Source organism: Clytia hemisphaerica, unplaced genomic scaffold, assembly GCF_902728285.1.
Source record: "Clytia hemisphaerica strain Z4C2 unplaced genomic scaffold, Clytia hemisphaerica genome assembly, whole genome shotgun sequence".
NCBI classification, from domain to species: Eukaryota; Metazoa; Cnidaria; class Hydrozoa; order Leptothecata; family Clytiidae; genus Clytia; species Clytia hemisphaerica.
Genome location: NW_027103917.1, coordinates 701,620 through 727,661, shown reverse-complemented (window position 1 = coordinate 727,661; position 26,042 = coordinate 701,620). Strand labels below are relative to the sequence as shown.

Genomic DNA, 26,042 nt, shown 5'->3' with positions numbered 1-26,042 from the left:
CATTTTGTTTCTCCCAGAGTATTTTCAGAATACTTCCAACACCAAAAGATTTCAGGACACCATTTGAAACCATTTTTGAGATTTTAGCCTGAGAAAACCAAGTTTTAGCTTGAAATATTGGTATTTAGCATGAAAACTCAATTTCTAGGGCGCCATTATGGATTTATAGGAAATTTTTGAAAACTCAAATTTGATTTTTCCTGGAGCTTTCTCTGAAGTGTTTAATTACTGAAAATTTCAAGTGTGTACCTTAAAAAGTTTAAAAGTTGTGGGTCCTCAAAAATGCTGCTTTCATGTATTTTGCTACCCAGAATCGGAGAAAATCAGCCTTTTTAGCTTGAAATTGAAAAATTGAGCAATCTCGCTGGGGTTATTTTGTCTATTTATGTTGAATATTAGTACAAGACACGATTTAGAAACCATTTTGACCCTTTACTGGGCTTTCATAGTCTTAAAATGGGCAAAAAACGCCATTTTACTAATTTTTCGCTTTAGTGCGAATCAAAGACCCCCCTGGGGAATGCTGGATTTTTGACCTAGGAGGTTAAAAATTGCGCAAAATGTCTTACAATAGATTAAATTTTCACAAAAAAATATTACACTTTGAATTTTTTGACATCATGCTAAAAATGGTAGTTGACGATCTACCCTACTACTACCTAAAGGAGAGGAAACCGATCCAACATTTCATCCAATATGCCTTTTTTCGAATGTTGGATGAAATGTTGGACCGGTTTGTGCCACAGTAAAGTTTTCAAAATAAGGTCAAATTCAGAAAAGAAGAAAAATAAAGTTGATTGAAGGCCTTTGAAGTTCGCCATTAAACATTTGATCCAACATTTGCAGCAAGATCAAAGATTCAACGTTTTTAGTTTTTCATCCAACATTTCATGCAATATTGGGGAAAAATATTATTTTAAATATTGGACTGGTTTGCCCTGACCTAATCCATTTAACAGTTGGGACGATGGGACGGCTTAAAATCTCAAGCTCTGATTCGTTGCAAAGTTTTTCGGGGGGATGTCATGGGCCCTAGCGACTGCAAGCCATGGAAAATAATTATCTTTTAGGCCTGGTTTACACAATACGATGAAACACAATATTGGTTTTCCGAAAACCTGTTTTATGTCTATGTAGGCTATCTTTGGGAATGGGACTAACGCAAAATGCAAACAATGTTAGATATAAACTTGTCTTATAACATGTTATGCATTTCGTATACAGCACGCCCTAATCTAAAGGGATATGGCGAATGTGAATATCTGACCCGGCTGTTCAGTCAAAAACACCCCTGAGTCATAGCAACAAAAGATTTTACTGGTCTTTATATAAAAAAAAACTTACCGGTGAAAACTTAGCTCAAATTTTCCAACCTGGTGACTTTATTCAGTCAAAAATCTGCCCGGTGAAATCCTTTTATTTTCTTAGCCACCCCAGTGAGCTTTTAAACTCTACCGGGTTACTGAGACAGGGGTGTTCAAAACATTCAGAACCACATTGCCTTTCGTCGACGAAAGCAAAATCGTCTGGATTCGAATGTTTCTGTTTATAATTGACGTTTGTTCAGGTACGATTGTTTTACTTTAGCTAATCACCGCGCTACAAAACTTCATTTGATTTCCTGATTGATCTAAAATTTTGATGACTAAAATTAAGCTGGGGAAATATCCTTCAGAGTGAATACGTGTTATGCGTAAGTAAAGTATCTGCTTGGAGAAATAGAAATGAATAGCTTTAAGGATCCCTTTATCAATAACAAAACCTTGATGTTCTCCCAAAGAATACTAAAAAACAATGACTCTTTGTGAATTTCCTAATAATTTTTATTTCTTTCATTTAACCCTAAGAATTTCAATAAAAATAATATTTTTCTTTGACCAAATTTTTAGTCGTTGCCTCTATTTTCAATAATTTTTTCCTCTTTTAATCAATTTTCACCTAGTTGTTTCTTGAAAAGTGTGTCAAAGTCCAAATAACCTCCCGTCTACAATAACATTTCTACAATTTCTACAAATTATTAAACATACAGTACATAAAGCGTAAAATCAATGAATATAACTTATCCTTTCCACAAGAGAAATTCCAATAAATCTAATCAAAATCTTAGCTTTTCACTGTTTCATTTGACTTTTTAATGTGTTTCGTCATGTTCGCTGTTTAAATCCCAAAAGAAATTTTAAGACGATGCTTTCTTCAATTCTTCTTGCATTGATGGAATGATTCCTTTAGAGAATGCGATTTCCAGCAACTCTTCAGCTGTCTCGGTTTTCGGATATTCCTTACCAGCCCACTTCAAGAAGATGGAGAATTCATCCCATGAGATGGAACAATCATCATCATCGACATTCATTACAGCTGTTATGGCTTTCTCATTTTCAGGACATGTATAACAACCGAAATATTGTTGTAAGAAACCATCGTAGAAATTACGGAAAGACATTTTGTCGTCTTGCACGTGGTCTTTGACGTCCCACTCGGTCCAGGTCTCGTGGATCTCATCCAGAAGCCCTTTGATGTGTAATGAGCTGCCTTCCCACTGAAAGTAAAATGACCAATAAAAATTCTCAAAATGAATTAAAACAAAAAATTGCAACGGAACTATCATATGATATGAAAATGAAATCTGATACATATGAACTGAGGGGGGGGCGTACGGAGCTAGCTGACACCAAAATACCGACGCATTTTTCTTTGACCAAGAAAATACCGACAGAAAATCAAACTCGTGTACCCCTGAACTCAAATCGGCGATGGTTCACTCCATCTATATATATTATGATTGAGCCTTTAATCTAAAGATACAAAAAAATATATAAAAACTAACCTCAGCCAGAACATCAAGCATAGCTTGAGTTTTAACTCCTCCAGCTTTATCGAACAGGGTTGCCAATCCAACTGGACTGTGATATTCTTCCTTTCTGTGTCTGTGGTCTTCCAACATTTGTTTTTTCATTTCCTTGGCCATATTTAATGTGAAGGTGGGATGTTTTCCAAATAATCGAGTCAACCTGTGGTAAGAAAAATGAAGTACACGTTTTTTAAAAGAACATTTTATATAAGAACAAAATGACCAATGACCAAAATGTTAAGATCAGGTTAAGAACATTTTAAAACTTTGCAGACTCTGGAGCACCCGATTTCTTAGGAAATAAATACTTGCAAAACGGTGAAAATAAGAACATGTTAAGAACATTTTATTCTCAATTCTTTAGGCTCACTCAAAACAAGTTTAAGGATATCCGGTGACTTCTAACACTCTGGATGCTCTTATAAGAAAACATGTATTTTAAGTGAACTTTAACATTTTACATAAACCCTGAAATCTAGGACTCGGACATTCTTTCGATTAATTTCACGAAGTGGACGGCGAGACGACTTGGCTTTCTATGAATTAATCACCGAATTTGAAGGAGACAAGAAGAGAATCTTTTATAATGAATCCCAGTCGTGTCATTTCCAAAAGGTGTTCAGTGGAGTCTCTATAACTCGAACACGCACGGGGAACGCAAATTCGTTTGAATTAAGGAAATTTGGAGATTTAGGACGCCATGGCGTAAGTACATTGTTAACTAAAGGGGCTAAAAAACTTAAAGGAGACATTCGAGTTTTAGAGTTTCGAATTGAAGAGACTGTACTGTATAAAGGCTTGTGTACCAGGCCCTTTTGTAATAAACAAACCAAATACCTTGTGACAATCATCTGTTCACTTGCCAGTGTGGTGATTCTCATGGGAACCTCCTCATCAAAGAAGCCAGCCAAATCAAAGACTTTATCGCCACTTCCCATACCCCCTGCACCAAACACTTGGTCCAAAGCACGGTCGCCATACACGGGTGTCATGGGGTGCGCCTTTCCACCAGTGACAACCTTTAAAATATGACAGAAAATCTTAGTTGAATTTCATCTTATTCTAGATGTGTTATACAACAGGCCTTGTGATATACATGTCTCGATCTTTTTGATGAAACTGAAAGATTTAACATTTGATTCTAGAGTAATTATATTTTTCGATATTCAAGTCTAGATTAGATTTTTGCGGGTCTTTTGCGGATCTTTTTTCGTGGTTGAGCATTTCCAGGCTGGGTTTTTTCCAAAAAATGCTCCTCGTTTAAAAAAGATAGTGTGAATTTTTTTGACTCAGTAATTTTACTTGTTTTCACAAGAATCGCGAAAAAGCACCTCAGATGTTGTCACATGATATGTGTGGTCGAAATGCAGGTTGATTTACCTGAGTAATAACTTGAGCCGCTTCTCTGAGATGTTTACAATTATACGTCTGTTCAACATATTTATTTCCAAGACGAATCAGATTCATAATGGTCAAAATAGACGAAGCATGTCCCATAGCTGCCCCAACCTCAGACACCGAACACCAGATACCAGTAGCACCATTAGCCAGGCATTCTAACACTCCAGCATTATGCATTCCCCATTGTTGATGAACGTGCACCAGGAAATGACCAGTGTAACCATGGCTACGCATCATTTCAGTGCAAGCTTTCGACATATTTCCAAGTTCCTCTGGAAAATATTTTCCAGATGGCTCTTCGGTGATGATAGCAAAGATCTGGGGTCGGTATTTTGATAAGAATTCGATGGTCTGAAAGGCTCTTGTTGTGCATTTAATGATGGCTGTCGGCAGATCTCTTAAGTTGATCAAGATACGTTTGTCATGCGTCAGATTCTCTTTAATCCAGGCGAATCTTTCTTCGAAAAGTTTGCACCTTGCCGCATGACCGAATTCGGTGTCTTCTGGCAAGTTGGACAGATCCACTTCCATAATGACATTGGGAATCTTCAACTCCTTACACTTCAACAGACCAATAGGGATAGTATCGGCAGGTCTATTCTTTTTGAAATCCCAATCATAGAATTCTGAGAAAGCATATTTGTTTGTCATATCTTCACCAGAGGCGACAATATCTTCAACAAATTTGTCATCAACTCGTCTCATTCTTGAGAAAGCTCCCACTATGTTGTGTTGGAACGACAGTTTTTTGGTCTAGAAAGAAAAGACGTTGGAAAGGTGGTTAAGAGAAGGTGCACGATTACCAACGTTTCTTGCCCCGGGCACTGGCCTTGACAGCTGACGAGACGTGCCGTTTGAGTTTAAAGAGTGGACCCTGCCAAATATGAATGTTTTGTAAGTTTGGGACCAAAACAAAAAAAAAAGAAAGAATTTTCTCATATTTACCGTGAAAAATGGCAAAACTGACTAAAAGTAGACGAAAAATTGAAATATTTTCTAAGTTTACAGGTCAACCCTGTTAGATACACATCTAAATTTTGGACCCTGTCACCGTTAAAAACGGAAGCTTGCCAGTGGCACGTCCCGTGGTACTCCGGGGTTCTTCGTCTACACATTTTTTTATAAGAACAAATTGTAGGTATAAGTACATAAGGCTTTCATAGCTTAAAGTCTCAAGAACAAGCTAAGAAAATTTAAAGGCCTCATTGACTTTAAAGAAAAAACACCCATAATTCCCAAAATGGTCAAACTGTGAACATTGTGAGAATATTTTTACCGTTAAAAAAAAAAAGTCAAGAACCCCGAAGGCTTCAAAAATTTTGGATCTTCTTACAAAAAACGTGTAACCATAGAGAAAAGTTTTATTTGTAAGTCAACCCTTTTTTTGGTTTTTCAGCTTTGGAACAAAGAACAGTTCTTTCGTCTGAAACTAAAATGTCCTAATATCCTTATGTCCTAATTTAGGCAAAGCTAATTGAAAGTGTATTCGGAGGGATGTTAGGGTTCGAGAATGTCGGAGAAATTGGTGAACGCGTGGTGTTCAGAGAGATAAAATGGGCGTGTCCGTTAGAGAGACGATTCTGAAAATTAAAAAAAATGTTGTTCTAAACATATTCTGTATTTGTTCTAAACATATTCTGATGTGTGTTCCTGTAGGATAAACAAGGTGAAACCTCGCTTCAGTCAAAATAACCTGCAAATACGTCACTGAATAAACTAGACCCGGTTGAGCAATATTGATATAACAACTGTTTTTTGGACCCAAAATAAGTCTTAAAATTGGACCCTTATAGTGCAAGCCCTAAGCATGGATCTTTTTCTCTAGTCGACCATTTTAGAACAGTTTCGAAATCCTGAAAGATTAGAGCTGACATTCCTCTTCAAGGGAAAGCGGTGGGTTAACTTACTTGGTTAAAAATGTCGAATTTATTCTCGAGAGTGTGTCCACGGAGAGCACCAACGGTAGACTCACGGATTGAGTTATCCAACACGAAAAGTTTGAGATCTCTCAGCTTTTGAAATTTGGGCTCCAACTCATGTTTAAGTCCCATGTATCTCCGTGTAGCTTCCAAAACGTTCATCTTGGTTCAAACGGCTTTGACAGATTTTTGCGAAATTCTCTAATACCTAGATCAAGTAAGATATTTAAAATCATAAATTATTGCAGCGTATATTGGGATCCTTATCGGGGGGGGGTTTCATGGTTGGCGGAGGAGCGGAATCGGCCCTTTTTTCGGACGGAGTGGCGGAATTTGGCGAAAATTTAGACGGAATTACGGAAACTGGGTTCTCTGACGGAGACGGAAAATTAGACAATTTTAGTGCGGAAAGAAATTAATTTAGCAAAAAGATTTGCGGAAAAACGGAATTTAGCAAAAAAATTTGCGGAATTTCGGAATTAGTAAAAGATTTTCAAAATTTGCGGAATTTTCGACAAAAATATTGAATTTCAAAGGAATTTTCGGTGACGGAATTTTGGTTCAATTTAAGACGGTGTGACGGAAATTGGAGAAAAAATTGGCGGAATTACGGAATCGGGTACCCCCTGAAACCCCCCCCTTATCGTATTAAGACACTCTACTCGACATTCATAAAATCATTTCTTTTGGTCACGCGTTTGCAAACGACTTATCAGTAGAAAGGTATAACATAATAACATTAAACTTAGGCTACGTCAAATCTTCCTTCGTTTCGAGCGAAAAACTCCTAAAATTGTGTAGACTAAACAAAACCCCTCTGCCTTATTTGTTTTTACATAAGTGTTTTATATCAGACACATATTTCATATCAGGGCAGTGTCTGCCTATTGTTATATTGTGCTATAAACACAAAAATATTTTATTTTTTATTTTTTCTGACCAATCTTGCTCCACATCCGTGTCAATTCAATGTGAAAAAGCTTGCGAATTAAAATTGACGAGTAAGCAAACGATCACTCTTATATAACAATAAAACCTTTAACCTGCAAAAAGATAGGCTACGTTATATCTTCCTCCGTTTCAAGCGTAAAACTCCTACTCTTCAACAGTAAGGCCAAGCCTGGAGCTGTCTATTGTGTAGACTAGCAAAAATACGGTTCGTGAAATTGTGTATTGGAAATTCTCTTTTGTTTACTAAAGATGTTTATTACTAAATTTGTTAAACAAGTCTTTTGTATTATGTGCTGCATACTGTCACGAAACGTATTTTCAAACATTGAAAGAGAGATTATGTGAGATGACCATTCAAAATCATATCCCAAATACTTATAAAATGTCTTCCGCTAGTTAAATTTTTAGATATTTGAAACTTGATATTTATATCACCAATTACTTAACCTTTGATAATCAAAATGGCGAGGGCAAAAAATATATTCTGAAAGCGTCGAAAAAAGCTGTTTTGTGTCGCTGAATTGCATTTCAATGACTTTTAAACCTCTGCAACTGGCTATAGCAAATCAATTTTTGTGCTCGCCAGTTTGTTAACAACATACACATCTATAGAATAACTTGTGAAAATATCAGAGCATGAAAAAAAGAGGTAGAGAAGAGCCAAAATATTGAAAAATTTGCATACTACAATTACCCAAAATTACAAATATCTTTGAAGTAAATGTCACTCATCATATAACCAAAAATGTTTTATGAATCAAAAGTTGAAGGCTTTTCAAATTTGCTACTAAACTAACATTGTTATTGTCATCAGTCAACTGCTGTCGATGGCTACCTGAAGGCTTCCTATTCTATTGCTGTCTTTCCGTAGGAAGGAAGCCCTTCTTTCTCAGGTCTTTTGCGTTTTGCAGGGAAACATTAAGTACCCTCTAGATCTTAATATTCTACAAGCCGGCAGACTACAGTCGCCATAATTTAGTTACCTCCTGGAAGGAATTGTTACTACATTTTCCGTTTAAAAAAATTGACCTACCTTTTGCGTTTCCAATCCTTGGATAATGATAATTTGCAAAAGAATAAACCATCAACAATTATGAAACTACTAATATTTCATTGCATTTGATTGGTCAATCACTGAACAAGAAAACCTCCTGGCCTTTTCCACTAAAAAAACGATGCCTCAAAAGGTTTAGAAAATATGTATTAGAATGTGAAAACATGGCTAATTTGTCCTGACCGTTGAATCTGGATTTTAGACACGTCACGAGATTGTATTTTTAGCAAAAGCAGCCTAGTGATTTCGATGAATATTTGGTTTAGCATCGTGGTAATTGTATTGCAAAATAATTTTTTTTTAAGTAAATTGAATCAACGACTCGTTGTCAAGACGTAGGACTGGATATTTTGCCTCTTTCTTTCTTCCCTGGATTGAAATAGTCTGTCCGCGAAAAAACCAAGATCTTTTCCCTGTCAAAAATGTATCAAATAGAAGCACATCTTCCTATGGCGCGCGAAAGCGCTATAAGATACTATCATTTTTATAATACTATCTTCTTCAATTATAATACTATCTTTTCAATTATAATACTATCTTTTCAAAGTTAATACTATCTTTTCAAATATAATACTATCTTTTCAAATATAATACTATCTTTTCAAATATAATACTATCTTTTCAAATATAATACTATCTTTTCAAATATAATACTATCTTTTCAAATATAATACTATCTTTTCAATTATAATACTATCTTTTCAATTATAATACTATCTTTTCAAATATAATACTATCTTTTTTTGAAATTTATTACTTTCTTTTCTTTAACTTACTGCTATCTTTTCGAGGCTCAGAAAAGTCGAGTTAAAAAAGTAGAGTTACGAAAAAGTCAAGTTGAGAGCAGTGCCGTAGCAACCGGGGGGCAAGGGGGGGGGCAATGTCCCCCCAATAATTTTTTCAAAAGTGGTTTTCTGGAAAAACCGAATTTAATAATATTTTTTCCTTCCTATATCACAACTATTGAGCTATTTTGATGCGTTTTATTTTAGACCATCTAGAGGCTCCAATTTTCAAAATCGCCCTGACAATCAACTGACGTTACGCGCGTTTTGTTCTTTTGTTTAATGATATAAAAAACTGTGAACGTTTTGCAACGTCATCACATTTTTGACACGGCAGTCAGACCTCCTTTTTAACCCGTCAATTTGTCTTTAACTTACATTTTAGAGTTGGGAAATTGTAAGACGTTAAAATGGTATATTTGTGACGTCACAAAATACATGCAGCTTATAACTCGAACTCGAGTTTTCAACTCAAACTTATTAACTCGACTTTTACGAGTATTATATATTATTATTAGATAGTATTATTTATTAGAAGAAGATAGTATTATTTATTAGAAAAGATAGTATTACACTAGAAAAGATAGTATTATTTTTGAAAAGATAGTATTATAAAAACGATAGTATTTTATAGCGCTTCCGCGCCCCATATCTTTCTTTGTTCAAAAAGCTTTCTATTCTTTTTTTGGCGTGCTTTCTTTTTATCTTTTCTTTTTAATATTTTCGTCCTCAACCTTGTCCCCGTGTATTTCAGGTTTTATACGTTACTAACTGGTGGATGCCAGAGAATATTATCTAACACCATCATCAGGAAACAAAAAGAAACTGGTAATGCGCAGGGAACGGGTAATGCGCAGGGCCGAGGTTGGGCTTGTTTTGGATAATGTCTTTTAAACTTTTTTTATCCACACAGACGTCGAGGATGTAATTATTTGCGAGGTGACAACGGTGCCCTAAAGACCTGTAAAAACTAGGCGCTTAATGAAGTTTCGTGAATAATCCAAGGGTTGCTTGAAATCAAGCATCTTAATTTTCAACAAGGATCCAGGGGATTGGGTCTCTGTAATTTGAACAAATTTCCAGAGGGTTTACCTTCCCCTGCGGTATATTAGGGGTAAAATGCTAAGAGCAACCTCAGTTTTTTCAAAGATTACTACAAAGATTATTAACAAAGATAAGTCAAAATATTATCAATGATACAGTAAATTCTAAAACTCTATACAATTTTTCAAACCAGTTACAATAAAAAGTAACAAAATATTAATTTGGTAATTACTAGGGTGCATTTGCTGGTGGTAAGCCTTTGTGTGGCTGTTCAAATTTTAACTTCAATTTCGGTTTTGATAATGGTGTGCAAAAGTTTTAGAAGTCATGTGAATCGTGAAACATGCTTTTATCTTTCTTCTCACTTTTGATCACTTCGTCTTGCATTGCTGGAACGATACCTTGTAAAAAAGCTACATCTAATAAATCTTCCGCGTTTTTGGTTTCCGGGTACTCTTTACCGGCCCATTTCAAAAAGATTTCGAATTCATCCCAGGAGATATTCTCATCCTTTACAACATTGATGGCTTGAAGAGCTTTTTTCGTTTGTGGACACCGGTAACAACCGAAATATTCTTTCATGAAGGCATTGTAGAAATTATCGAATGTGATGTCACCATCCATTTTGCCATCTGTTCGATCCCATAATTTCCAATGTCCTTTGATTTCATCAATCAATTGTTGGATGTGGAGTGATTTAATGTCCCACTATAAAAAGATAAGGAACAGGATTTATTTACATTGCTGTTCGGACAGGTATCTGAGGTATCGGACAGGTATTTATCTGAGGTATTAAAAGAGGATTTTCTGTCTAGAAATTCAGCCAAATCGTGCAACATTTGAAGAATGTGAGCTCATTCTTTGTGTAAATTTCAAATTTTGTTTGACACCAAAAACTTTTTTTGACCCCTCTGCGTTTAAACTTTCTAGGTTTAAATACATACATATTAATCCAGTTTATAAAGGGTCATTTACTGGCCCTCCGTCAACATAGCACGGAACCACCCCTTCGTCAACGAAAATAGGAGTATAGGAATCTGAGAAAGCTTTGCGACAGTGCTAAAAACATTCGTATGATATTTATTTTTAGACCATGAATCGAGTTTTAAATTTGCAGCGATTTTTAGAAAGTGAGCGACTAGATATATGACTTGCAGTTTGAGTGAAGCTTGTTCGAAGTACTGGTAATGACGGAAATTGGATCTTCCCACGACTCTTTTCCGTGATAATTAAGCTCCCTTCGCTCGTCATTGTTGGAAATTAAATGTATTCTTACTTGTGAGAAATATGTAAATTATCTTTTATTTTTTCAGGGAAAATGAACTACAATATTTTTTTGTATATTGAACGGAACATTGATTAAAACATTTTCCTGTATTTTCCTAGGAAAATTATGTATGTCTTGTATTTTAAAAGAAAAATTAGATAAAACGCATTTCTTGTATTTGGTAAATTCAAATGTATCTTGTAAAACTTAAAATTCTTATGCTTGGAGTAGTTTAGCCATCGTGTGGCTAGTGGGTAAAAATTCGAGGGTAACTTTGAATGAAAAAGAAAAAAAAGAGAATGGGTAATCAGATTTCACGCGAGAATGGGCTATTCCATTAAAAATCCATACAAGGGGGTAGACGAACCTTTTCAAGTAAAAATAAAATTCTTGGAAATGCGAGGATACCCCCTGGAAAATGGCAAAATTTGCAAAGAAACCCTTGGAAATAAATTTATTTTTATACTTTAGAGTGACGGTGGTCGAACTAAAACCGGTCTTTCACCACCCCCTGGAAAATGAAAAACTCTTTTAGACCTCCTGGAAATTCTTCTCAGGTTACCCCCTGGAAATGCTCGTCCACCCCCTGTATGGAGATAAAATGGAATGGCCCAATTGGAGAGCTCGGATTTATGGGTATGCTTTTTATAAAAAGCAGTAAATTTATTGATTGAGACTAATGTTTTTGCTTTTTAGTATACTTAGAAACACAGCATTCTTACTGAAAGACTCGACCTTAAAGCTTCAGAGATCTCATCATATCGTGGATTGCAGGCTGGTGTTCCATGGGAAAAAAATTATAAATGATTTAAATGAGAGATGTATTTGGGGCTTTGAAAAGTGTTGTATTACCTCAGCCAAAGCTCTTAACATTGCAGGTGTCTTTTTGCCTCCAGCTTTATCGAACAGGGTTGCCAATCCTACTGGACTGTGGTATTCTTCTTTACGGTCATCTCGATAATCCTCCAACATTTTCTTCTTCATCTCCTCTGCCATCTCAACATTATAAGAAGGGTGTTCACCAAACAATCGCACCATCCGATCAACAATCATCTGGTTGGTTGCTAGAGTTGTAATTCTCTTCGTTAGAGGGATATCAAAGAATTGAGCTAAATCTAATGATCCGAAACCACCGATGTTTCCACCCATACCACCTAGACCGAACACTTGGTCAACAGCTCGTGCTCCGTATATTGGTGTCTTTGGATGTGCTGGTCTACCGGTTACGATCTAGAATAAAAACAATCATTCAGGGCTTGTTATTCTAATTCTTATTACAAGTAAGATTGGCTGACTATGTTTATCTTGGAGAGCGAACGCTTATGCAAAATATTTGATAGCGATGGATAATTATTTTCAAAGACTTATAAGTAAAATTCAACTTTTCGAAGTTTTTAGGTTTTAATGGTATTTGAATTTTACCTTATAATATGCTTGCTCTAAAGTTGTGTCAAATCAGTGTCTCCTTGGTGATTTCTCAGATGCTTTTAAGTGCAGCTTTCTGTACAATGACTATTTTATATTAAAGCTTATGGTAATGCAAGTCAATCTTCAATCGATGTTCCCGAAAAAAGACTTACTTTTGTTATGCGTTGAGCTGCTTTCCTGAGGTACGTGCAATGGTATTTGTGTAAAACTTTGGTGTTTCCAAGACGAATCAGATTCATTATTGTTAAAGCAGACGAAGCATGCCCAAGAGCTGCTCCTTCTTCCGAAACTGAACACCAGATTCCAGTTGCTCCATTAGCAAGACATTCTAAATTGCCAGCATTATGGAGACCCCATTGTTGATGGATGTGCACCAAGAAATGGCCTTCGAATTCATTCTTTCGCATTAGATTTGTCGCTGTTCTGGTCATGTTACGAAGTTGTTCAGGAAAGTATTGACCAGTCGGTTCTTCAGTCATGATACCAAAGATTTGTGGACGGTGTTTGGAAAGGAAGTCGATGGTTTGGAAAGCTAATTTTCTGGTTTTTTCTCCTTTGGCCATAGCAGCTGCAAGATCTCTTAAATTGATTAAGATTCGACTATTTTCACTGATATTTTCCCTAATCCAAGCGAAGCGTTCTTCGAAAAGCTTGCATCGTTTTTCATGGGTGAATTGGCTTTCTTTTGGAAGATTCGCTAAATCACACTCCATAATGACATTTGGGACGCCCAAGTCCCGACATTTTTCCAATCCGATCGGAATTCCGGGGGTCGGAAGATGTGTCTCGGTATCACATTCATCGTAGAACTCAGCGAATGCGTACTTTTTGGAGAAATCTTCATTTTGTTCTTTGAGGTAATTGATAAAAGCGTCATCCACTCTTCGCAAGTGTGAAAACGCTGCGATGATGTTGTTTTCATAGCCAAGTAATTTTGTCTGTAGATAAATCGGGAGTAGTTGTTAGTACAATTGGCTCTCTCTAATTCGATTTTCAAGGGACCAAAAATTTTGTTTGAATAGACGATATCGGCTTAACGTGAAAACTCAGATTTGATCCCCGAATATTGCCCACAATGCTTTGCGCGGAAAAAAGTTCACGGTGAAATTTTTTCCGCACAAAGCATCGTGGGCAATATTCGGGGATCAAATCTGAGTTTTCACGTTAAGCCGATATCGTCTATTGGAGAAAGATTTAAACTGTTTTACAGCTGAGGGGACCAATATTTTAGTTCGAATTACAGAAAGATGAGAAAGATTCGAACTAGAGGGAGTTGTTAGTATTTCCGTGGAAGTAGATGTTATTCACCATTGCAATGTCTTCCACGGACCAAACAGCTGATTGGTTAAAAGTGACGTATATTGTCTGATTTTACGTCATTTATAACCAATTAACTATTGGGTCCATGATGTAATGTCAGAAGGCATTCCAGTGGTGCATCTCATGAATTCTTTTACTTTCATCTGGTGTATTTGACCAGGGTTTGTTTCATGTTTTAGATGAATGAAGAAGCAGTAAGGGCTCCGTATTTTTTTCTAAATGGCTTTACTTTTTCTTGAACTTTGCTTTTTTACCATATTTCAGGGGGCGTGTATTCATTAGTATATGTGTCCTCTTCATTAAGCCCAGCCGGCACACAACGTTGATTTAACGTTCATCTAACGTTATATGGACGTTGTGAATGTTAGATAAACGTTGAAACAACGTTGTGTGCCAGCTGGGCGGTTAAAGTATTCAGTAGAGTCAACCTTTTCGATTACACATGAAGAAAATAAACCCAAAATCGAATGTCTACGGTGCCAAGAATATTTGAAAGCTTTAAAAGTGGAGAATCAAAGTTATGTAACATACCTGTGCCAAAATGTCGATTTTATTTTGGAGAGTGTGTCCACGGAGAGCACCAACAGTCGATTCACGAATTGAGTTATCCAATACGAAAAGATCGAGGTTTTTCAATGTCTCAAAACGAGGCTTGATTTCATCGTTCATCGAATTGTATTGGTCCATGAAAGAGTCGATATCCGCCATCTTTAGTTTTGTTGGTGCTGTCAAGGATACCTAAAAACAACTGAAAGAATAAGAAGCATATAAATAGTTGATCCAATGGGCAAGCATGAACTCTAATCGATAAGTTTCTCAATGGGCTTTTCTGCGCAAATCCAAAATTTATAATTTTTGTATAGACGAAATTTCGCAACATCAGTCTTTTTTTACCTAAATTTCACTCATTTTTCTTTAAAAGATTTAAGAAAAAATAATCGGTTGAGGTCAGTCAACTGCTCTCTGACAATAGTCTAGAAGATTTAGTATAATATGCTACAATATGCTTTGTTTATGCAAATACAACTTAAAAAATATGCTTAGAAAACTTACAGAAAAGAATCAGGGGAGGGGAATTTCGACCGAATCAAATGCCTACTCTCATTTTTCGATCAATAGAACTTATTTAATTTTTCCCTATGTTAGTATAGAAGAGAGTTGACCCTCTCTAATTCGACGTTCTTTTTATCGATACTCTCCATTATTCGATAATATTGAAAATTACCGTCAAGAAAATCCTTTATTCGATGAAAGCCCATTTCCCTTTAAAATCGAACTGGAGAGCGTATCAACTGCACCTTTGTAGCAACACTTCTTACCTTTGCCGCTATTCCTTCCGATGTCGCTTTAACAGGATGGAATGATTTCTTGCTTCCTTCAGACGGTATTTAAAGGTTTGCTAGCCAGTGAATGCTAGTGTTCGTCCTTCTGTGTGTTTGATTGGTCCTTAGTATAATTTCAAGGCTTCTGATTGGTCCTCAGTATAATTTCAAGGCTTCTGATTGGTCCTCAGTATAGTTTCAAGGCTTCTGATTGGTCCTCAGTATAATTTCAAGGCTTCTGATTGGTTTTCCATATAACTTGATCGGACAAAACACCCGTTCGTACTGTCATTATGTAATCATCCAAAGCAAAGCTGTTTAACTCAAACGAAACTACCATTATCTGCACAGTTTCGAGTGCTCCAGGTTTTGGTCAAATTAAACCCTGGATATAATATTAAAAGTCCGACATCTGAGGTTATTGGCTTATCGATCAATTGATTGTTCTTGCACCAATAAGAATTTGTACTCGTTTTTTATAAGAACATCCAAATTTTTGAAGCCTTCTGATGTTTTTCCTAAGAAATTGAGTATTTTTTCTATCGAAGCCTTGTGTTTTTATATAGTTTGTTCTTATAAAAAAACGTGTATCATTATATAAGAAGCATGTATTACTTGTATAGAAGTTAAATAAATGAGAATGCAAAAGCAGGTTTCTATAAGCTGCTTTTCCAATTTGTTTTTAAAACAAGAATGGTTTTAAATGATTCAATCTCTAAACCTCATGCTGTACCTCATCCTATTGTTGTACACTCGAAACTTACATAAAATGTTGTAATTTGGATAAAAAGTTCTACATATACACGTGAGCAAAATGACCATCCCACCTACGTGACATTTTGCCAACTTTCACCTAACGTTAAGTGGATGTCCTAGATGTTACACCCCTGTATCAGTAAGCCGGTCAGATCTTCCCTGTTGGATAACACAGTGAGAAAAATTGTCAAAAATGGCCTGATTTTAAGCTTGAAATTTATGGTCTTACCCCAGTCAATGATATTGTTAGTTTAGTCAGAATAAAAAAAACACAACATTTTAATGACAATGCTTGAAAGTGAATTTTTTCCCCTACCCCGGTGAAAATTGAGTTAAAAGTTCTCACCCCAGTGAGTTTTCTAAAATTCAAATTCGGTGAAAATTTCCTTTTTCCTAGCCCGGTGGGTTAGGGTGCGTGCATCCCCAGAATTGATTTGGTGAAAAGATATCAGAGGTAGCTTTAGTGGGTTGTTATAAAAGTGTCACTTGTCCTTGGTGGGTTGTTATAAAAGTGTCGCTTGTCCTTGGTGGGTTGTTATAAAAGTGTCACTTGTCCTTGGTGGGTTGTTATAAAAGTGTCACTTGTCCTTGGTGGTTTGTTATAAAAGTGTCACTTGTCCTTGGTGGGTTGTTTGTTATAAAAAGTGTCACTTGTCCTTGGTGGTTATTATAAAAGTGTCACTTGTCCTTGGTGTGGTGGGTTGTTATAAAAGTGTCACTTGTCCTTGGTGGGTTGTTTATAAAAGTGGTCACTTGTCCTTGGTGGTTTTGTTATAAAAGTGTCACTTGTCCTTGGTGGGTTATTATAAAAGTGTCACTTGTCCTTGGTGGGTTGTTATAAAAGTGTCACTTGTCCTTGGTGGGTTATTATAAAAGTGTCACTTGTCCTTGGTGGGTTGTTATAAAAGTGTCACTTGTCCTTGGTGGGTTGTTATAAAAGTGTCACTTGTCCTTGGTGGGTTGTTATAAAAGTGTCACTTGTCCTTGGTGGGTTTGTTATAAAAGTGTCACTTGTCCTTGGTGGTGGTCACTTGTCCTTGGTGGGTTGTTATAAAAGTGTCACTTGTCCCTTGGTGGGTTGGTTATAAAGTGTCACTTGTCCTTGGGTGGGTTGTTATAAAAAGTGTCACTTGTCCTTGGTGGGTTGTTATAAAAGTGTCACTTGTCCGTGGGGTGGGTTTTATAAAAGTGTCACTTGTCCTTGGTGGGTTGTTATAAAAGTGTCACTTGTCCTTGGTGGTTTGTTATAAAAGTGTCACTTGTCCTTGGTGGGTTGTTATAAAAGTGTCACTTGTCCTTGGTGGGTTGTTATAAAAGTGTCACTTGTCCTTGGTGGGTTGTTATATAAAGTGTCACTTGTCCTTGGTGGGGGGTTTGTTATAAAAGTGTCACTTGTCCTTGGTGGGTTTTATATAAAAGTGTCACTTGTCCTTGGTGGGTTTTGTGTAGTCCAGGTTAAAAGTGTCACTTGTCCTTGGTGGGTGGGTTATTTATAAAAGTGTCACTTGTCCTTGGTGGGGTTGTTATAAAAGTGTCACTTGTCCTTGGTGGTTTGTTATAAAAGTGTCACTTGTCCTTGGTGGGTTGTATAAAAAGTGTCACTTGTCCTTGGTGGGTTGTTATAAAAGTGTCACTTGTCCTTGGTGGGTTGTTATAAAAGTGTCACTTGTCCTTGGTGGGTTGTTATAAAAGTGTCACTTGTCCTTGGTGGGTTGTTATAAAAAGTGTCACTTGTCCCTTGGTGGGTTGTTATATAAAAGTGTCACTTGTCCTTGGTGGGTTTTGTTATAAAAGTGTCACTTGTCCTTGGTGGGTTATTATAAAAGTGTCACTTGTCCTTGGTGGGTTGTTATAAAAGTGTCACTTGTCCTTGGTGGGTTGTTATAAAAGTGTCACTGTCCTGGTGGGTTATTATAAAGTGTCACTTGTCCTTGGGGGTTTATAAAAAGTGTCACTTGTCCTTGGTGGGTTGTTATAAAAGGTGTCACGTCCTTGGTGGGTTGTATAAAAGTGTCATTGTCCTTGGGTGGGTTGGTTTATTATAAAAGGTGTCACGTGTCCTTGGTGGGTTGTTATAGAAGTGTCACTTGTCCTTGGTGGGTTGTTATAAAAGTGTCACTTGTCCTTGGTGGGTTATTATAAAAGTGTCACTTGTCCTTGGTGGGTGTTGTTAGTCCCTAAAAGTGTCGCTTGTCCTTGGTGGGTTGTTTAAAAGTGTCCCTTGTCCTTGGTGGGTTGTAAAAGTGTCACTTGTCCTTGGTGGGGTTTTATAAAGTGTCACTTGTCCTTGGTGGTTGTTATATGTCCTTGGTGTGTCCACTTGTCCGTGGTGGGTTTTATAAAAGTGTCACTTGTCCTTGGTGGGTTTTTTTATAAAAGTGTCACTTGTCCTTGTGGGTTGTTATAACGTGTCCTTGTCCTTGTGGGTTTGTTATAAAAGTGTCACTTGTCCTTGGTGGTTGTTATTTAAAAGTGTCACTTGTCCTTGGTGGGTTTGTTATAAAGTGTCACTTGTCCCTTGGTGGTTTTTAAAAGTGTCACTTGTCCTTGGTGGGTTTTATAAAAGTGTCACTTGTCCTTGGTGGTTGTTATAAAAAGTGTCACTTGTCCTTGGTGGGTTTTAAAAGTGTCACTTGTCCTTGGTGGGTTGTTATAAAAGTGTCACTTGTCCTTGGTGGGTTGTTATAAAAGTGTCACTTGTCCTTGGTGGGTTAGTTATAAAAGTGTCACTTGTCCTTGGTGGGTTGTTATAAAAGTGTCACTTGTCCTTGGTGGGTTGTTATAAAAGTGTCACTTGTCCTTGGTGGGTTATTATAAAAGTGTCACTTGTCCTTGGTGGGTTGTTATAAAAGTGGTTGTCCTTGTGGTTGTTATAAAGTGTCACTTGTCCTTGGTGGGTTGTTATAAAAGTGTCACTTGTCCTTGTCCTTGGTGGGTTATTATAAAAGTGTCACTTGTCCTTGGTGGGTTGTTATATAAAAGTGTCCTTGTCCTTGGTGGTGGTTGTTATAAAAGTGTCACTTGTCCTTGGGTGGGTTGTTATAAAAGTGTCACTTGTCCTTGGTGGGTTTTTTATAAAGTGTGTTTTGGTTTGTTATAAATGTCCTTGTCCTTTGGTGGGTGTTTATAAAAGTGTCACTTGTCCTTGGTGGGTTGTTATAAAAGTGTCACTTGTCCTTGGTGGGTTGTTATAAAAGTGTCACTTGTCCTTGGTGGGTTATTATAAAAGTGTCACTTGTCCTTGGTGGGTTATTATAAAAGTGTCACTTGTCCTTGTGGGGTGGGTTGTTATAAAAGTGTTCACTTGTCCTTGGTGGGTTTGTTAGTGTCCTTGTCCTTGTGGTTGGTGTATTATCAACGTGTCACTTGTCCTTGGTGGGTTGTTAAAAGTGTCACTTGTCCCTTGGTGTTTATAAAAAGTGTACTGTCCTGGTGGGTTATTATAAAAGTGTCACTTGTCCTTGGTGGGTTGTTATAAAAGTGTCACTTGTCCTTGGTGGGTTGTTATAAAAGTGTCACTTGTCCTTGGTGGGTTATTATAAAAGTGTCACTGTCCTTGGTGGGTTGTTAAAAGTGTCACTTGTCCTTGGTGGGTTTTGTTATAACAGTGTCACTTGTCCTTGGTGGGTTTGTTATAAAAGTGTTGTCCTTGGGGGTTGTTATAAAGTGTCACTTCCTTGGTGGGTTGTTATAGTGTCACTTGTCCTTGGTGGGTTGTTATAAAAGTGTCACTTGTCCTTGGTGGGTTATAAAAGTGTCACTTGTCCTTGGTGGGTTGTTATAAAAGTGTCACTTGTCCTTGGTGGGTTATTATAAAAGTGTCACTTGTCCTTGGTGGGTTGTTATAAAAGTGTCACTTGTCCTTGGTGGGTTGTTATAAAAGTGTCACTTGTCCTTGGTGGGTTATTATAAAAGTGTCACTTGTCCTTGGTGGGTTGTTATAAAAGTGTCACTTGTCCTTGGTGGGTTGTTATAAAAGTGTCACTTGTCCTTGGTGGGTTGTTATAAAAGTGTCACTTGTCCTTGGTGGGTTGTTATAAGTGGTTGTTATAAAAGTGTCACTTGTCCTTGGTGGTTTTATAAAAGTGTCACTTGTCCTTGGTGGTTTGTTATAAAAGTGTCACTTGTCCTTGGTGGGTTGTTATAAAAGTGTCACTTGTCCTTGGTGGGTTGTTATAAAAGTGTCACTTGTCCTTGGTGGGTTGTTATAAAAGTGTCACTTGTCCTTGGTGGGTTGTTATAAAAGTGTCACTTGTCCTTGGTGGGTTGTTATAAAGTGTCCACTTGTCCTTGGTGGGGTTTGTTAAAAGTGTCACTTGTCCTTGGTGGGTTTGTTATAAAAGTGTCACTTGTCCTTGGTGGGTTATTATAAAAGTGTCACTTGTCCTTGGTGGGTTGTTATAAAAGTGTCACTTGTCCTTGGTGGGTTGTTATAAAAGTGTCACTTGTCCTTGGTGGGTTAGTTAAAAGTGTCACTTGTCCTTGGTGGTTTGTTATAAAAGTGTCACTTGTCCTTGGTGGGTTATTATAAAAGTGTCACTTGTCCTTGGTGGGTTGTTATAAAAGTGTACTTGTCCTTGGTTGGGTTTGTTATAAAGTGTCACTTGTCCTTCCTTGGTGGGTTATTATAAAAGGTCACTTGTCCTTGGTGGGTTGTATCAAAGTGTCCTTGTCCTTGGTGGGTTTTATAAAAGTGTCACTTGTCCTTGGGTGTTGTTATAAAAGTTCTTGTCCTGGTGGTGTTTGTTGTTGGTGGGTGTTGTGTGTTTGTTTGGTGGGTTGTTATAAAAGTGTCACTTGTCCTTGGTGGGTTTTATAAAAGTGTCATTGTCCTTGGTGGGTTTTATAAAAGTGTCCTTGGTGGGTTGTTATTGTCTTGTCCTTGGTGGGTTGTTATAAAAGTGTCACTTGTCCTTGGTGGGTTGTTATAAAAGTGTCACTTGTCCTTGGTGGGTTGTTATAAAAGTGTCACTTGTCCTTGGTGGTTTGTTTAAAAAGTGTCACTTGTCCTTGGTGGGTTTTGTTTATAAAAGTGTCACTTGTCCTTGGTGGGTTATTATAAAAGTGTCACTTGTCCTTGGTGGGTTGTTATAAAAGTGTCACTTGTCCTTGGTGGTTTGTTATAAAAGTGTCACTTGTCCTTGGTGGGTTATTATAAAAGTGTCACTTGTCCTTGGTGGGTTATTATAAAAGTGTCACTTGTCCTTGGTGGGTTTGTTATAAAGTGTCACTTGTCCTTGTGGGGTTATTATAAAAGTGTCACTTGTCCTTGGTGGGTTGTTTAAAATAATGCTTGTCCTTGGTGGTTTTTATAAAAGTGTCCACTTGTCCTGGTGGTAAAAGTGTCACTTGTCCTTGGTGGTTATAAAAGTTACTTGTCCTTGGGGGGGGTTGTTATAAAAGTGTCACTTGTCCTTGGTGGTTTGTTATAAAAGTGTCACTTGTCCTTGGTGGGTTGTTATAAAAGTGTCACTTGTCCTTGGTGGGTTATTATAAAAGTGTCACTTGTCCTTGGTGGGTTGTTATAAAAGTGTCACTTGTCCTTGGTGGGTTATTATAAAAGTGTCACTTGTCCTTGGTGGTTTGTTATAAAAGTGTCGCTTGTCCTTGGTGGGTTGTTATAAAAGTGTCACTTGTCCTTGGTGGGTTGTTATAAAAGTGTCACTTGTCCTTGGTGGGTTATTATAAAAGTGTCGCTTGTCCTTGGTGGGCTTCAAAACTTCACTGAGCCACTGAGACAGGGCTGTTTTAATAGTGTCACATCATAATTTAATAATAAGGAATGTGTAGGTGTTAGCTACCTGGCTAGCAGAAAAGAATCAGAGAATTGATATTCTAGAATATTTATATTCCATTGCGCCCACTTTATGCGTAGTGGTATGGTGGTCACCGCCGCTCTTGACTCCCGTCTGGGAGGTCCAAGTTTGATTACCACTGTACTACTACTACGGTTCACTTGGCAAGTAAACACACCTTCGCCCGGGTCAACCCATACCATTTGGGGGAACTGGGTACCACTACTCTGATACAAGAGTGTGGGTGATATGCCGGACATCGCGGTGTGTGGTTTCACTTATCCCAATCTACGCCTGCGACGAGCTATATGCTCTCCCGCGTAGTTCGAGTATTATCACTATGCATAATGATATATGTGTCTCGCATGCACAGAACCAGCAGTGTCTGGACAGCGCTATGCACACCTACTTGGAAAAGGAGTAATTCCTACTTCGTAAGGAGTAGGACCCATTCCCCAAAGGAGAGGGCCCATCATCATTGCGCTCACGTTAGATGTACTCCAAATGCTCTGCTGAATTATGTTTGAAGTTTTTCGTTTTCAAAATCTTCTTCTTCTTTTTTTACAGAACATCAACGCTTCAGTCTCCATCACTGTCAACAACGAGAAGATTATTCCCAAGATCGAACCTAGAATGAAGTAAGGATAATTGATATTGTGTTCCTTTCTCAGAAAAGGTGTGATTTTCTCCTGGGGGAAGGGCACTCATATGGTCCGACCCACGGCATGTGCCGCCCTTAAGGGTAGGTTTTTCGAGACCCGTGAAATGCACTGTAAGGGTGTACTTTTAGCTAGAAACGCTGTAAGGGTGTGTTTGGGGAACAATAAAAATCTGATGTAACTTTATATTTTTGACTTTGATCTATTTTGATTTGTTTTGCACATTGTGTCGACATTTCAGGCTCGTTTTTGCATGGGGTAGCTTCAGCAAAATAAGATATGCAGTCAAACTACACTGTAAGGGTGAGAAAGGTGAGAAACGTTCGGTAAAATGCACTGTACGGATACCTTTTCACTGCCGATTTTGAAAGCTAATTTTTTGGCGGCACATGTCGTCGTTTAGAAATCGAGTGCCCCCTCCCCGGGTTTTCTCAATAGCGAGTTTATGTATTCGAGATAAATCGAGGGGGACGGTATAAAGCAAAGCTGACATGGGGTCGAAATCGCCGTCCACTTTGCTCGACGACGGTAAAAACACCAAGATACCGTCGTCTGTTTATGTGAGCAAAGGCGATATAGAGCTGTTCATCAACTATCGACTTTGTTTTGTATCGATTTCACTTACCGTTGCCCTCGATATCCTCCGATACATAAACTCGGTAATGACTGACTGACGGTTGCCGCCCCAAATCAAATTTTCTGATATCTGCCGATATCTGTACTTTTGAAAGCGGTTCTTTGAAAGCAAAGTAAAACCATCACAGAGTTGGTGTTTTAATAAAATAGGTTATTTAGTTATCGTAGATTTTATGATATAACTAGTACACGTTCTTTATAAAAACAAACTATATAAGAACATAGGGCTGCGATGGCCAAAATGTTTAGAATAAGTTAAGAACATTTTAAGGCTTTGGAGACTCTAAAACACTCGATTTCTTACTAAGATGAACAAAAATGCTCAAAAAGTGGTAAAAATAAGAACATGTTAAGAACATTAGCCTTAAAACTCAAAAAGTTAAGAACATCCGAAGGCTTTAAAAATTCGAGATGTTAAAAAAATGTGTTGTCATGTTTTGATGAATTTGATGGTGTGTTTTGTCGTTCGATGAGTTGAACCTACCGAAACTTTTTGATATCTTTACCATAAACGGTTGATCTTGATAATCCATTCATAATCGTGTTATTGTCATCCTAGACATATCAGACATAGTCATCTTTAGATATATTTGAATTTGATGTTTTTAATTCTCTTTGATGAGCGAGTCCAATAATGTACTTTCTACAACAAATTTAGCCAGGGATGTTATGTAACAGCCTGAGAGAATACTTAGGCAAACTCAAGTAGTCAAGCAAGCTGGAAAAGGTTTTCTGTTTTTGCATTCGACCAACATTTGCTATAAATTATCTTATTAATTTTCTCGGCAATATTTTCGAAGCTTGTTCCGAAAGGATATAAATTACGTTATTACCTTATCGGCCCTTTTTACGCCGGTCCTAATTTAACGCTGGCCCTTATTACGCCACAGCCTTGTTGTTTACGCCAATTAGGGCCGTTAATAACGCCAAAATTTGTAAAAATGGCTACTTATGCTTCAAATTAGTAAATAATGACTAAAATTTACATTAAAATATCATTTTTCAGTAGTAAACTGTTGAAAATTCCATCGAAAATCACTAATTTTTAAATATATTAAATATTTCACTGAAGTTTTAAATATGGAGTAAAACAATGGATAATTTTCGTCTTCGAATCATACCTAAAATCCTCTAAATTGGGAAATAATGATAAAAGACTAACGCCGCTTTTAGGTTAAAATTGCAAAATTTTGGCCCTTTTTACGCTGGCCCTTATTACGCCACGAGCCCAAAAATAACGCCAATAAGGGCCGGTGTGAAAAGGGCCCTTACGGTACTCCATATTCATTCTCGCGACAATCATTCCGAATAACACACCCTTTTTCTCTCCCTTTTTAGATATCATGCCGTGGTGGATAAACCCTTCCGTAACCTTCTTCAGGTATCCTCGTCATATTTTTTAATGGTTTTACTCTATCGTTAATTCGAACTTGGTTGAGAAACCTGATTTGTTCGAACTACAGAGAGATTCGAATTGTGGAGAGTATTTTGCGAATGTTTTCTCTCGACGCTAGACTACTAATTCAAACATAGTAGAAATAAAGCAAAAAATAATGAAGGGAACAAATTTTATACAAACTAAATCCCGTAACAATAATCGTATTATCATATAATGTATTACTGTATTGTACGCATTATAAACAACTCCAGTCTAGACGAGAACTGAGATTTAATTTGAATTACAGAAAGATTCGATAATAGAATTTTGAATTAGCGAAAGACCACTACACGTACACGTTTTTTTTTTTAAGAAACTAAGTAGTTTTACCAAGCAGCCTCAATGTTTCTTAAGAAATCGGCCTTTTGAGCCTTACAGGTTTCTTACCTTTTATAAACTTGTATATAATTTTATTTTTATGCAAAGAAAAAAAAACATTTTTGATTGGAAGGTTCTTAAAAAAACCGAATTAAAAAATGTTATTTTCTCATTTTAGCCTCAGCATGTTTCTTAGATGTTTCTTAGTTTTTAGGCATTCTGAGCCTCATGTTTCTTAAAAGTGTGTTTCTTAAAAAAAACGTGTATAGCAATGATGTAAATTGTCATGTAATTAGTCGATATGTTACTTTAATGAGATCAACTTTCGCGGGGTTTAAATTTCGCGCATTACGCGGATTTGGGTGTCATCCGCAAAAATCCACAAAATTTAGTCCCAATGGAAATTTGGAAGGGCCTCATTCGCGAAATATTTCTAAACAAAGATCAAAATATGTCAAATAAATACTTTTTGAATGGTTACTTGCACCAAAGAGGCGCAAATAATGTGTATTTCAACATGTATGATTTGACAATGAAAGTCACAAATCGTGAAAATATTGATACCCAATAGTGCCACTCGCGAAATTAAGTCCCCGCGTATAGGCCCAACCGCAAAATTTAATCCCCGCGAAAGTTTATCCCATTAAAGTAGTGAGGAGTGTAACGATAAACGGCAAGTTTGAAGCTCATTTTTTTCTGTTTAGATCGATTTGAATTCGAACTTTGTATACGGGATGCTTTATTATGTCATCTCAAGCAAACTTAATCGTAAGTTATCATCTCAATAAACATGCTTATTCTCTTACCAACTAGTTAATCGCGCTGCCAACGCCCTCTTATTCTTGCTTCAATGGGCTTTTCCAGAAAAAATTTGAATATGGGGGGTGGAGAAAACTTACCCCCCCCCCCTTTCCCCTGGACACTCAGAATTACCCCCAAACAGAGCAAGATTACCCCAAGTAGAGAAAGGTCACCCCCAGGCAAGGCAAATTTTGTAGATTTTTCACTACCCTCCGGACACTATATCCTCCACCCCCTTATACGAACATTTTCTGGAAGAGCCACCTAAGTTGCCTAACTACTTCTCTCCTCTACTATGAA

At 37.2% G+C, this 26,042-nt stretch overlaps 3 protein-coding genes across 5 annotated transcripts in view; 1 reads left to right on the top strand and 2 right to left on the bottom strand.

Annotated features, from left to right (window-relative positions):
- LOC136809329 (lipopolysaccharide-binding protein-like) overlaps positions 1 to 26,042 on the top strand; it is a gene marked incomplete at its 5' end in the record, with an annotated part of 33,067 nt that overhangs the window by 6,111 nt on the left and 914 nt on the right. Inside the window, 3 exon segments of the mRNA XM_067065850.1 lie at positions 22,458 to 22,528; positions 24,524 to 24,566; positions 25,646 to 25,709. Of these exon segments, the coding sequence (XP_066921951.1) occupies positions 22,458 to 22,528; positions 24,524 to 24,566; positions 25,646 to 25,709 (178 nt within the window).
- Positions 1,810 to 8,225, bottom strand: LOC136809325 (uncharacterized). Of its 2 annotated transcripts, none has more exons than XM_067065844.1 (6): positions 8,153 to 8,225; positions 6,157 to 6,376; positions 4,229 to 5,002; positions 3,686 to 3,867; positions 2,825 to 3,008; positions 1,810 to 2,536 (listed from the first exon to the last, which is right to left on the bottom strand). In XM_067065844.1, the coding sequence occupies exons 2-6, from the start codon at positions 6,328 to 6,330 to the stop codon at positions 2,177 to 2,179; spliced, it is 1,674 nt and encodes a 557-aa protein (XP_066921945.1). In that variant the 5' UTR covers positions 6,331 to 6,376; positions 8,153 to 8,225; the 3' UTR covers positions 1,810 to 2,176. The 2 variants fall into 2 exon arrangements, with proteins under 2 accessions (XP_066921945.1, XP_066921946.1); XM_067065845.1 differs by lacking the exon at positions 8,153 to 8,225 and adding an exon at positions 7,212 to 7,300.
- LOC136809328 (uncharacterized) lies at positions 10,046 to 15,374 on the bottom strand. 2 transcript variants are annotated; one of them, XM_067065849.1, is made up of 5 exons: positions 15,337 to 15,374; positions 14,549 to 14,765; positions 12,850 to 13,635; positions 12,122 to 12,499; positions 10,046 to 10,710 (listed from the first exon to the last, which is right to left on the bottom strand). In XM_067065849.1, exons 2-5 carry the CDS (start codon positions 14,723 to 14,725, stop codon positions 10,321 to 10,323), a joined length of 1,731 nt encoding a protein of 576 aa, XP_066921950.1. In that variant the 5' UTR covers positions 14,726 to 14,765; positions 15,337 to 15,374; the 3' UTR covers positions 10,046 to 10,320. The 2 variants fall into 2 exon arrangements, with proteins under 2 accessions (XP_066921950.1, XP_066921949.1); XM_067065848.1 differs by lacking the exon at positions 15,337 to 15,374 and adding an exon at positions 15,243 to 15,263.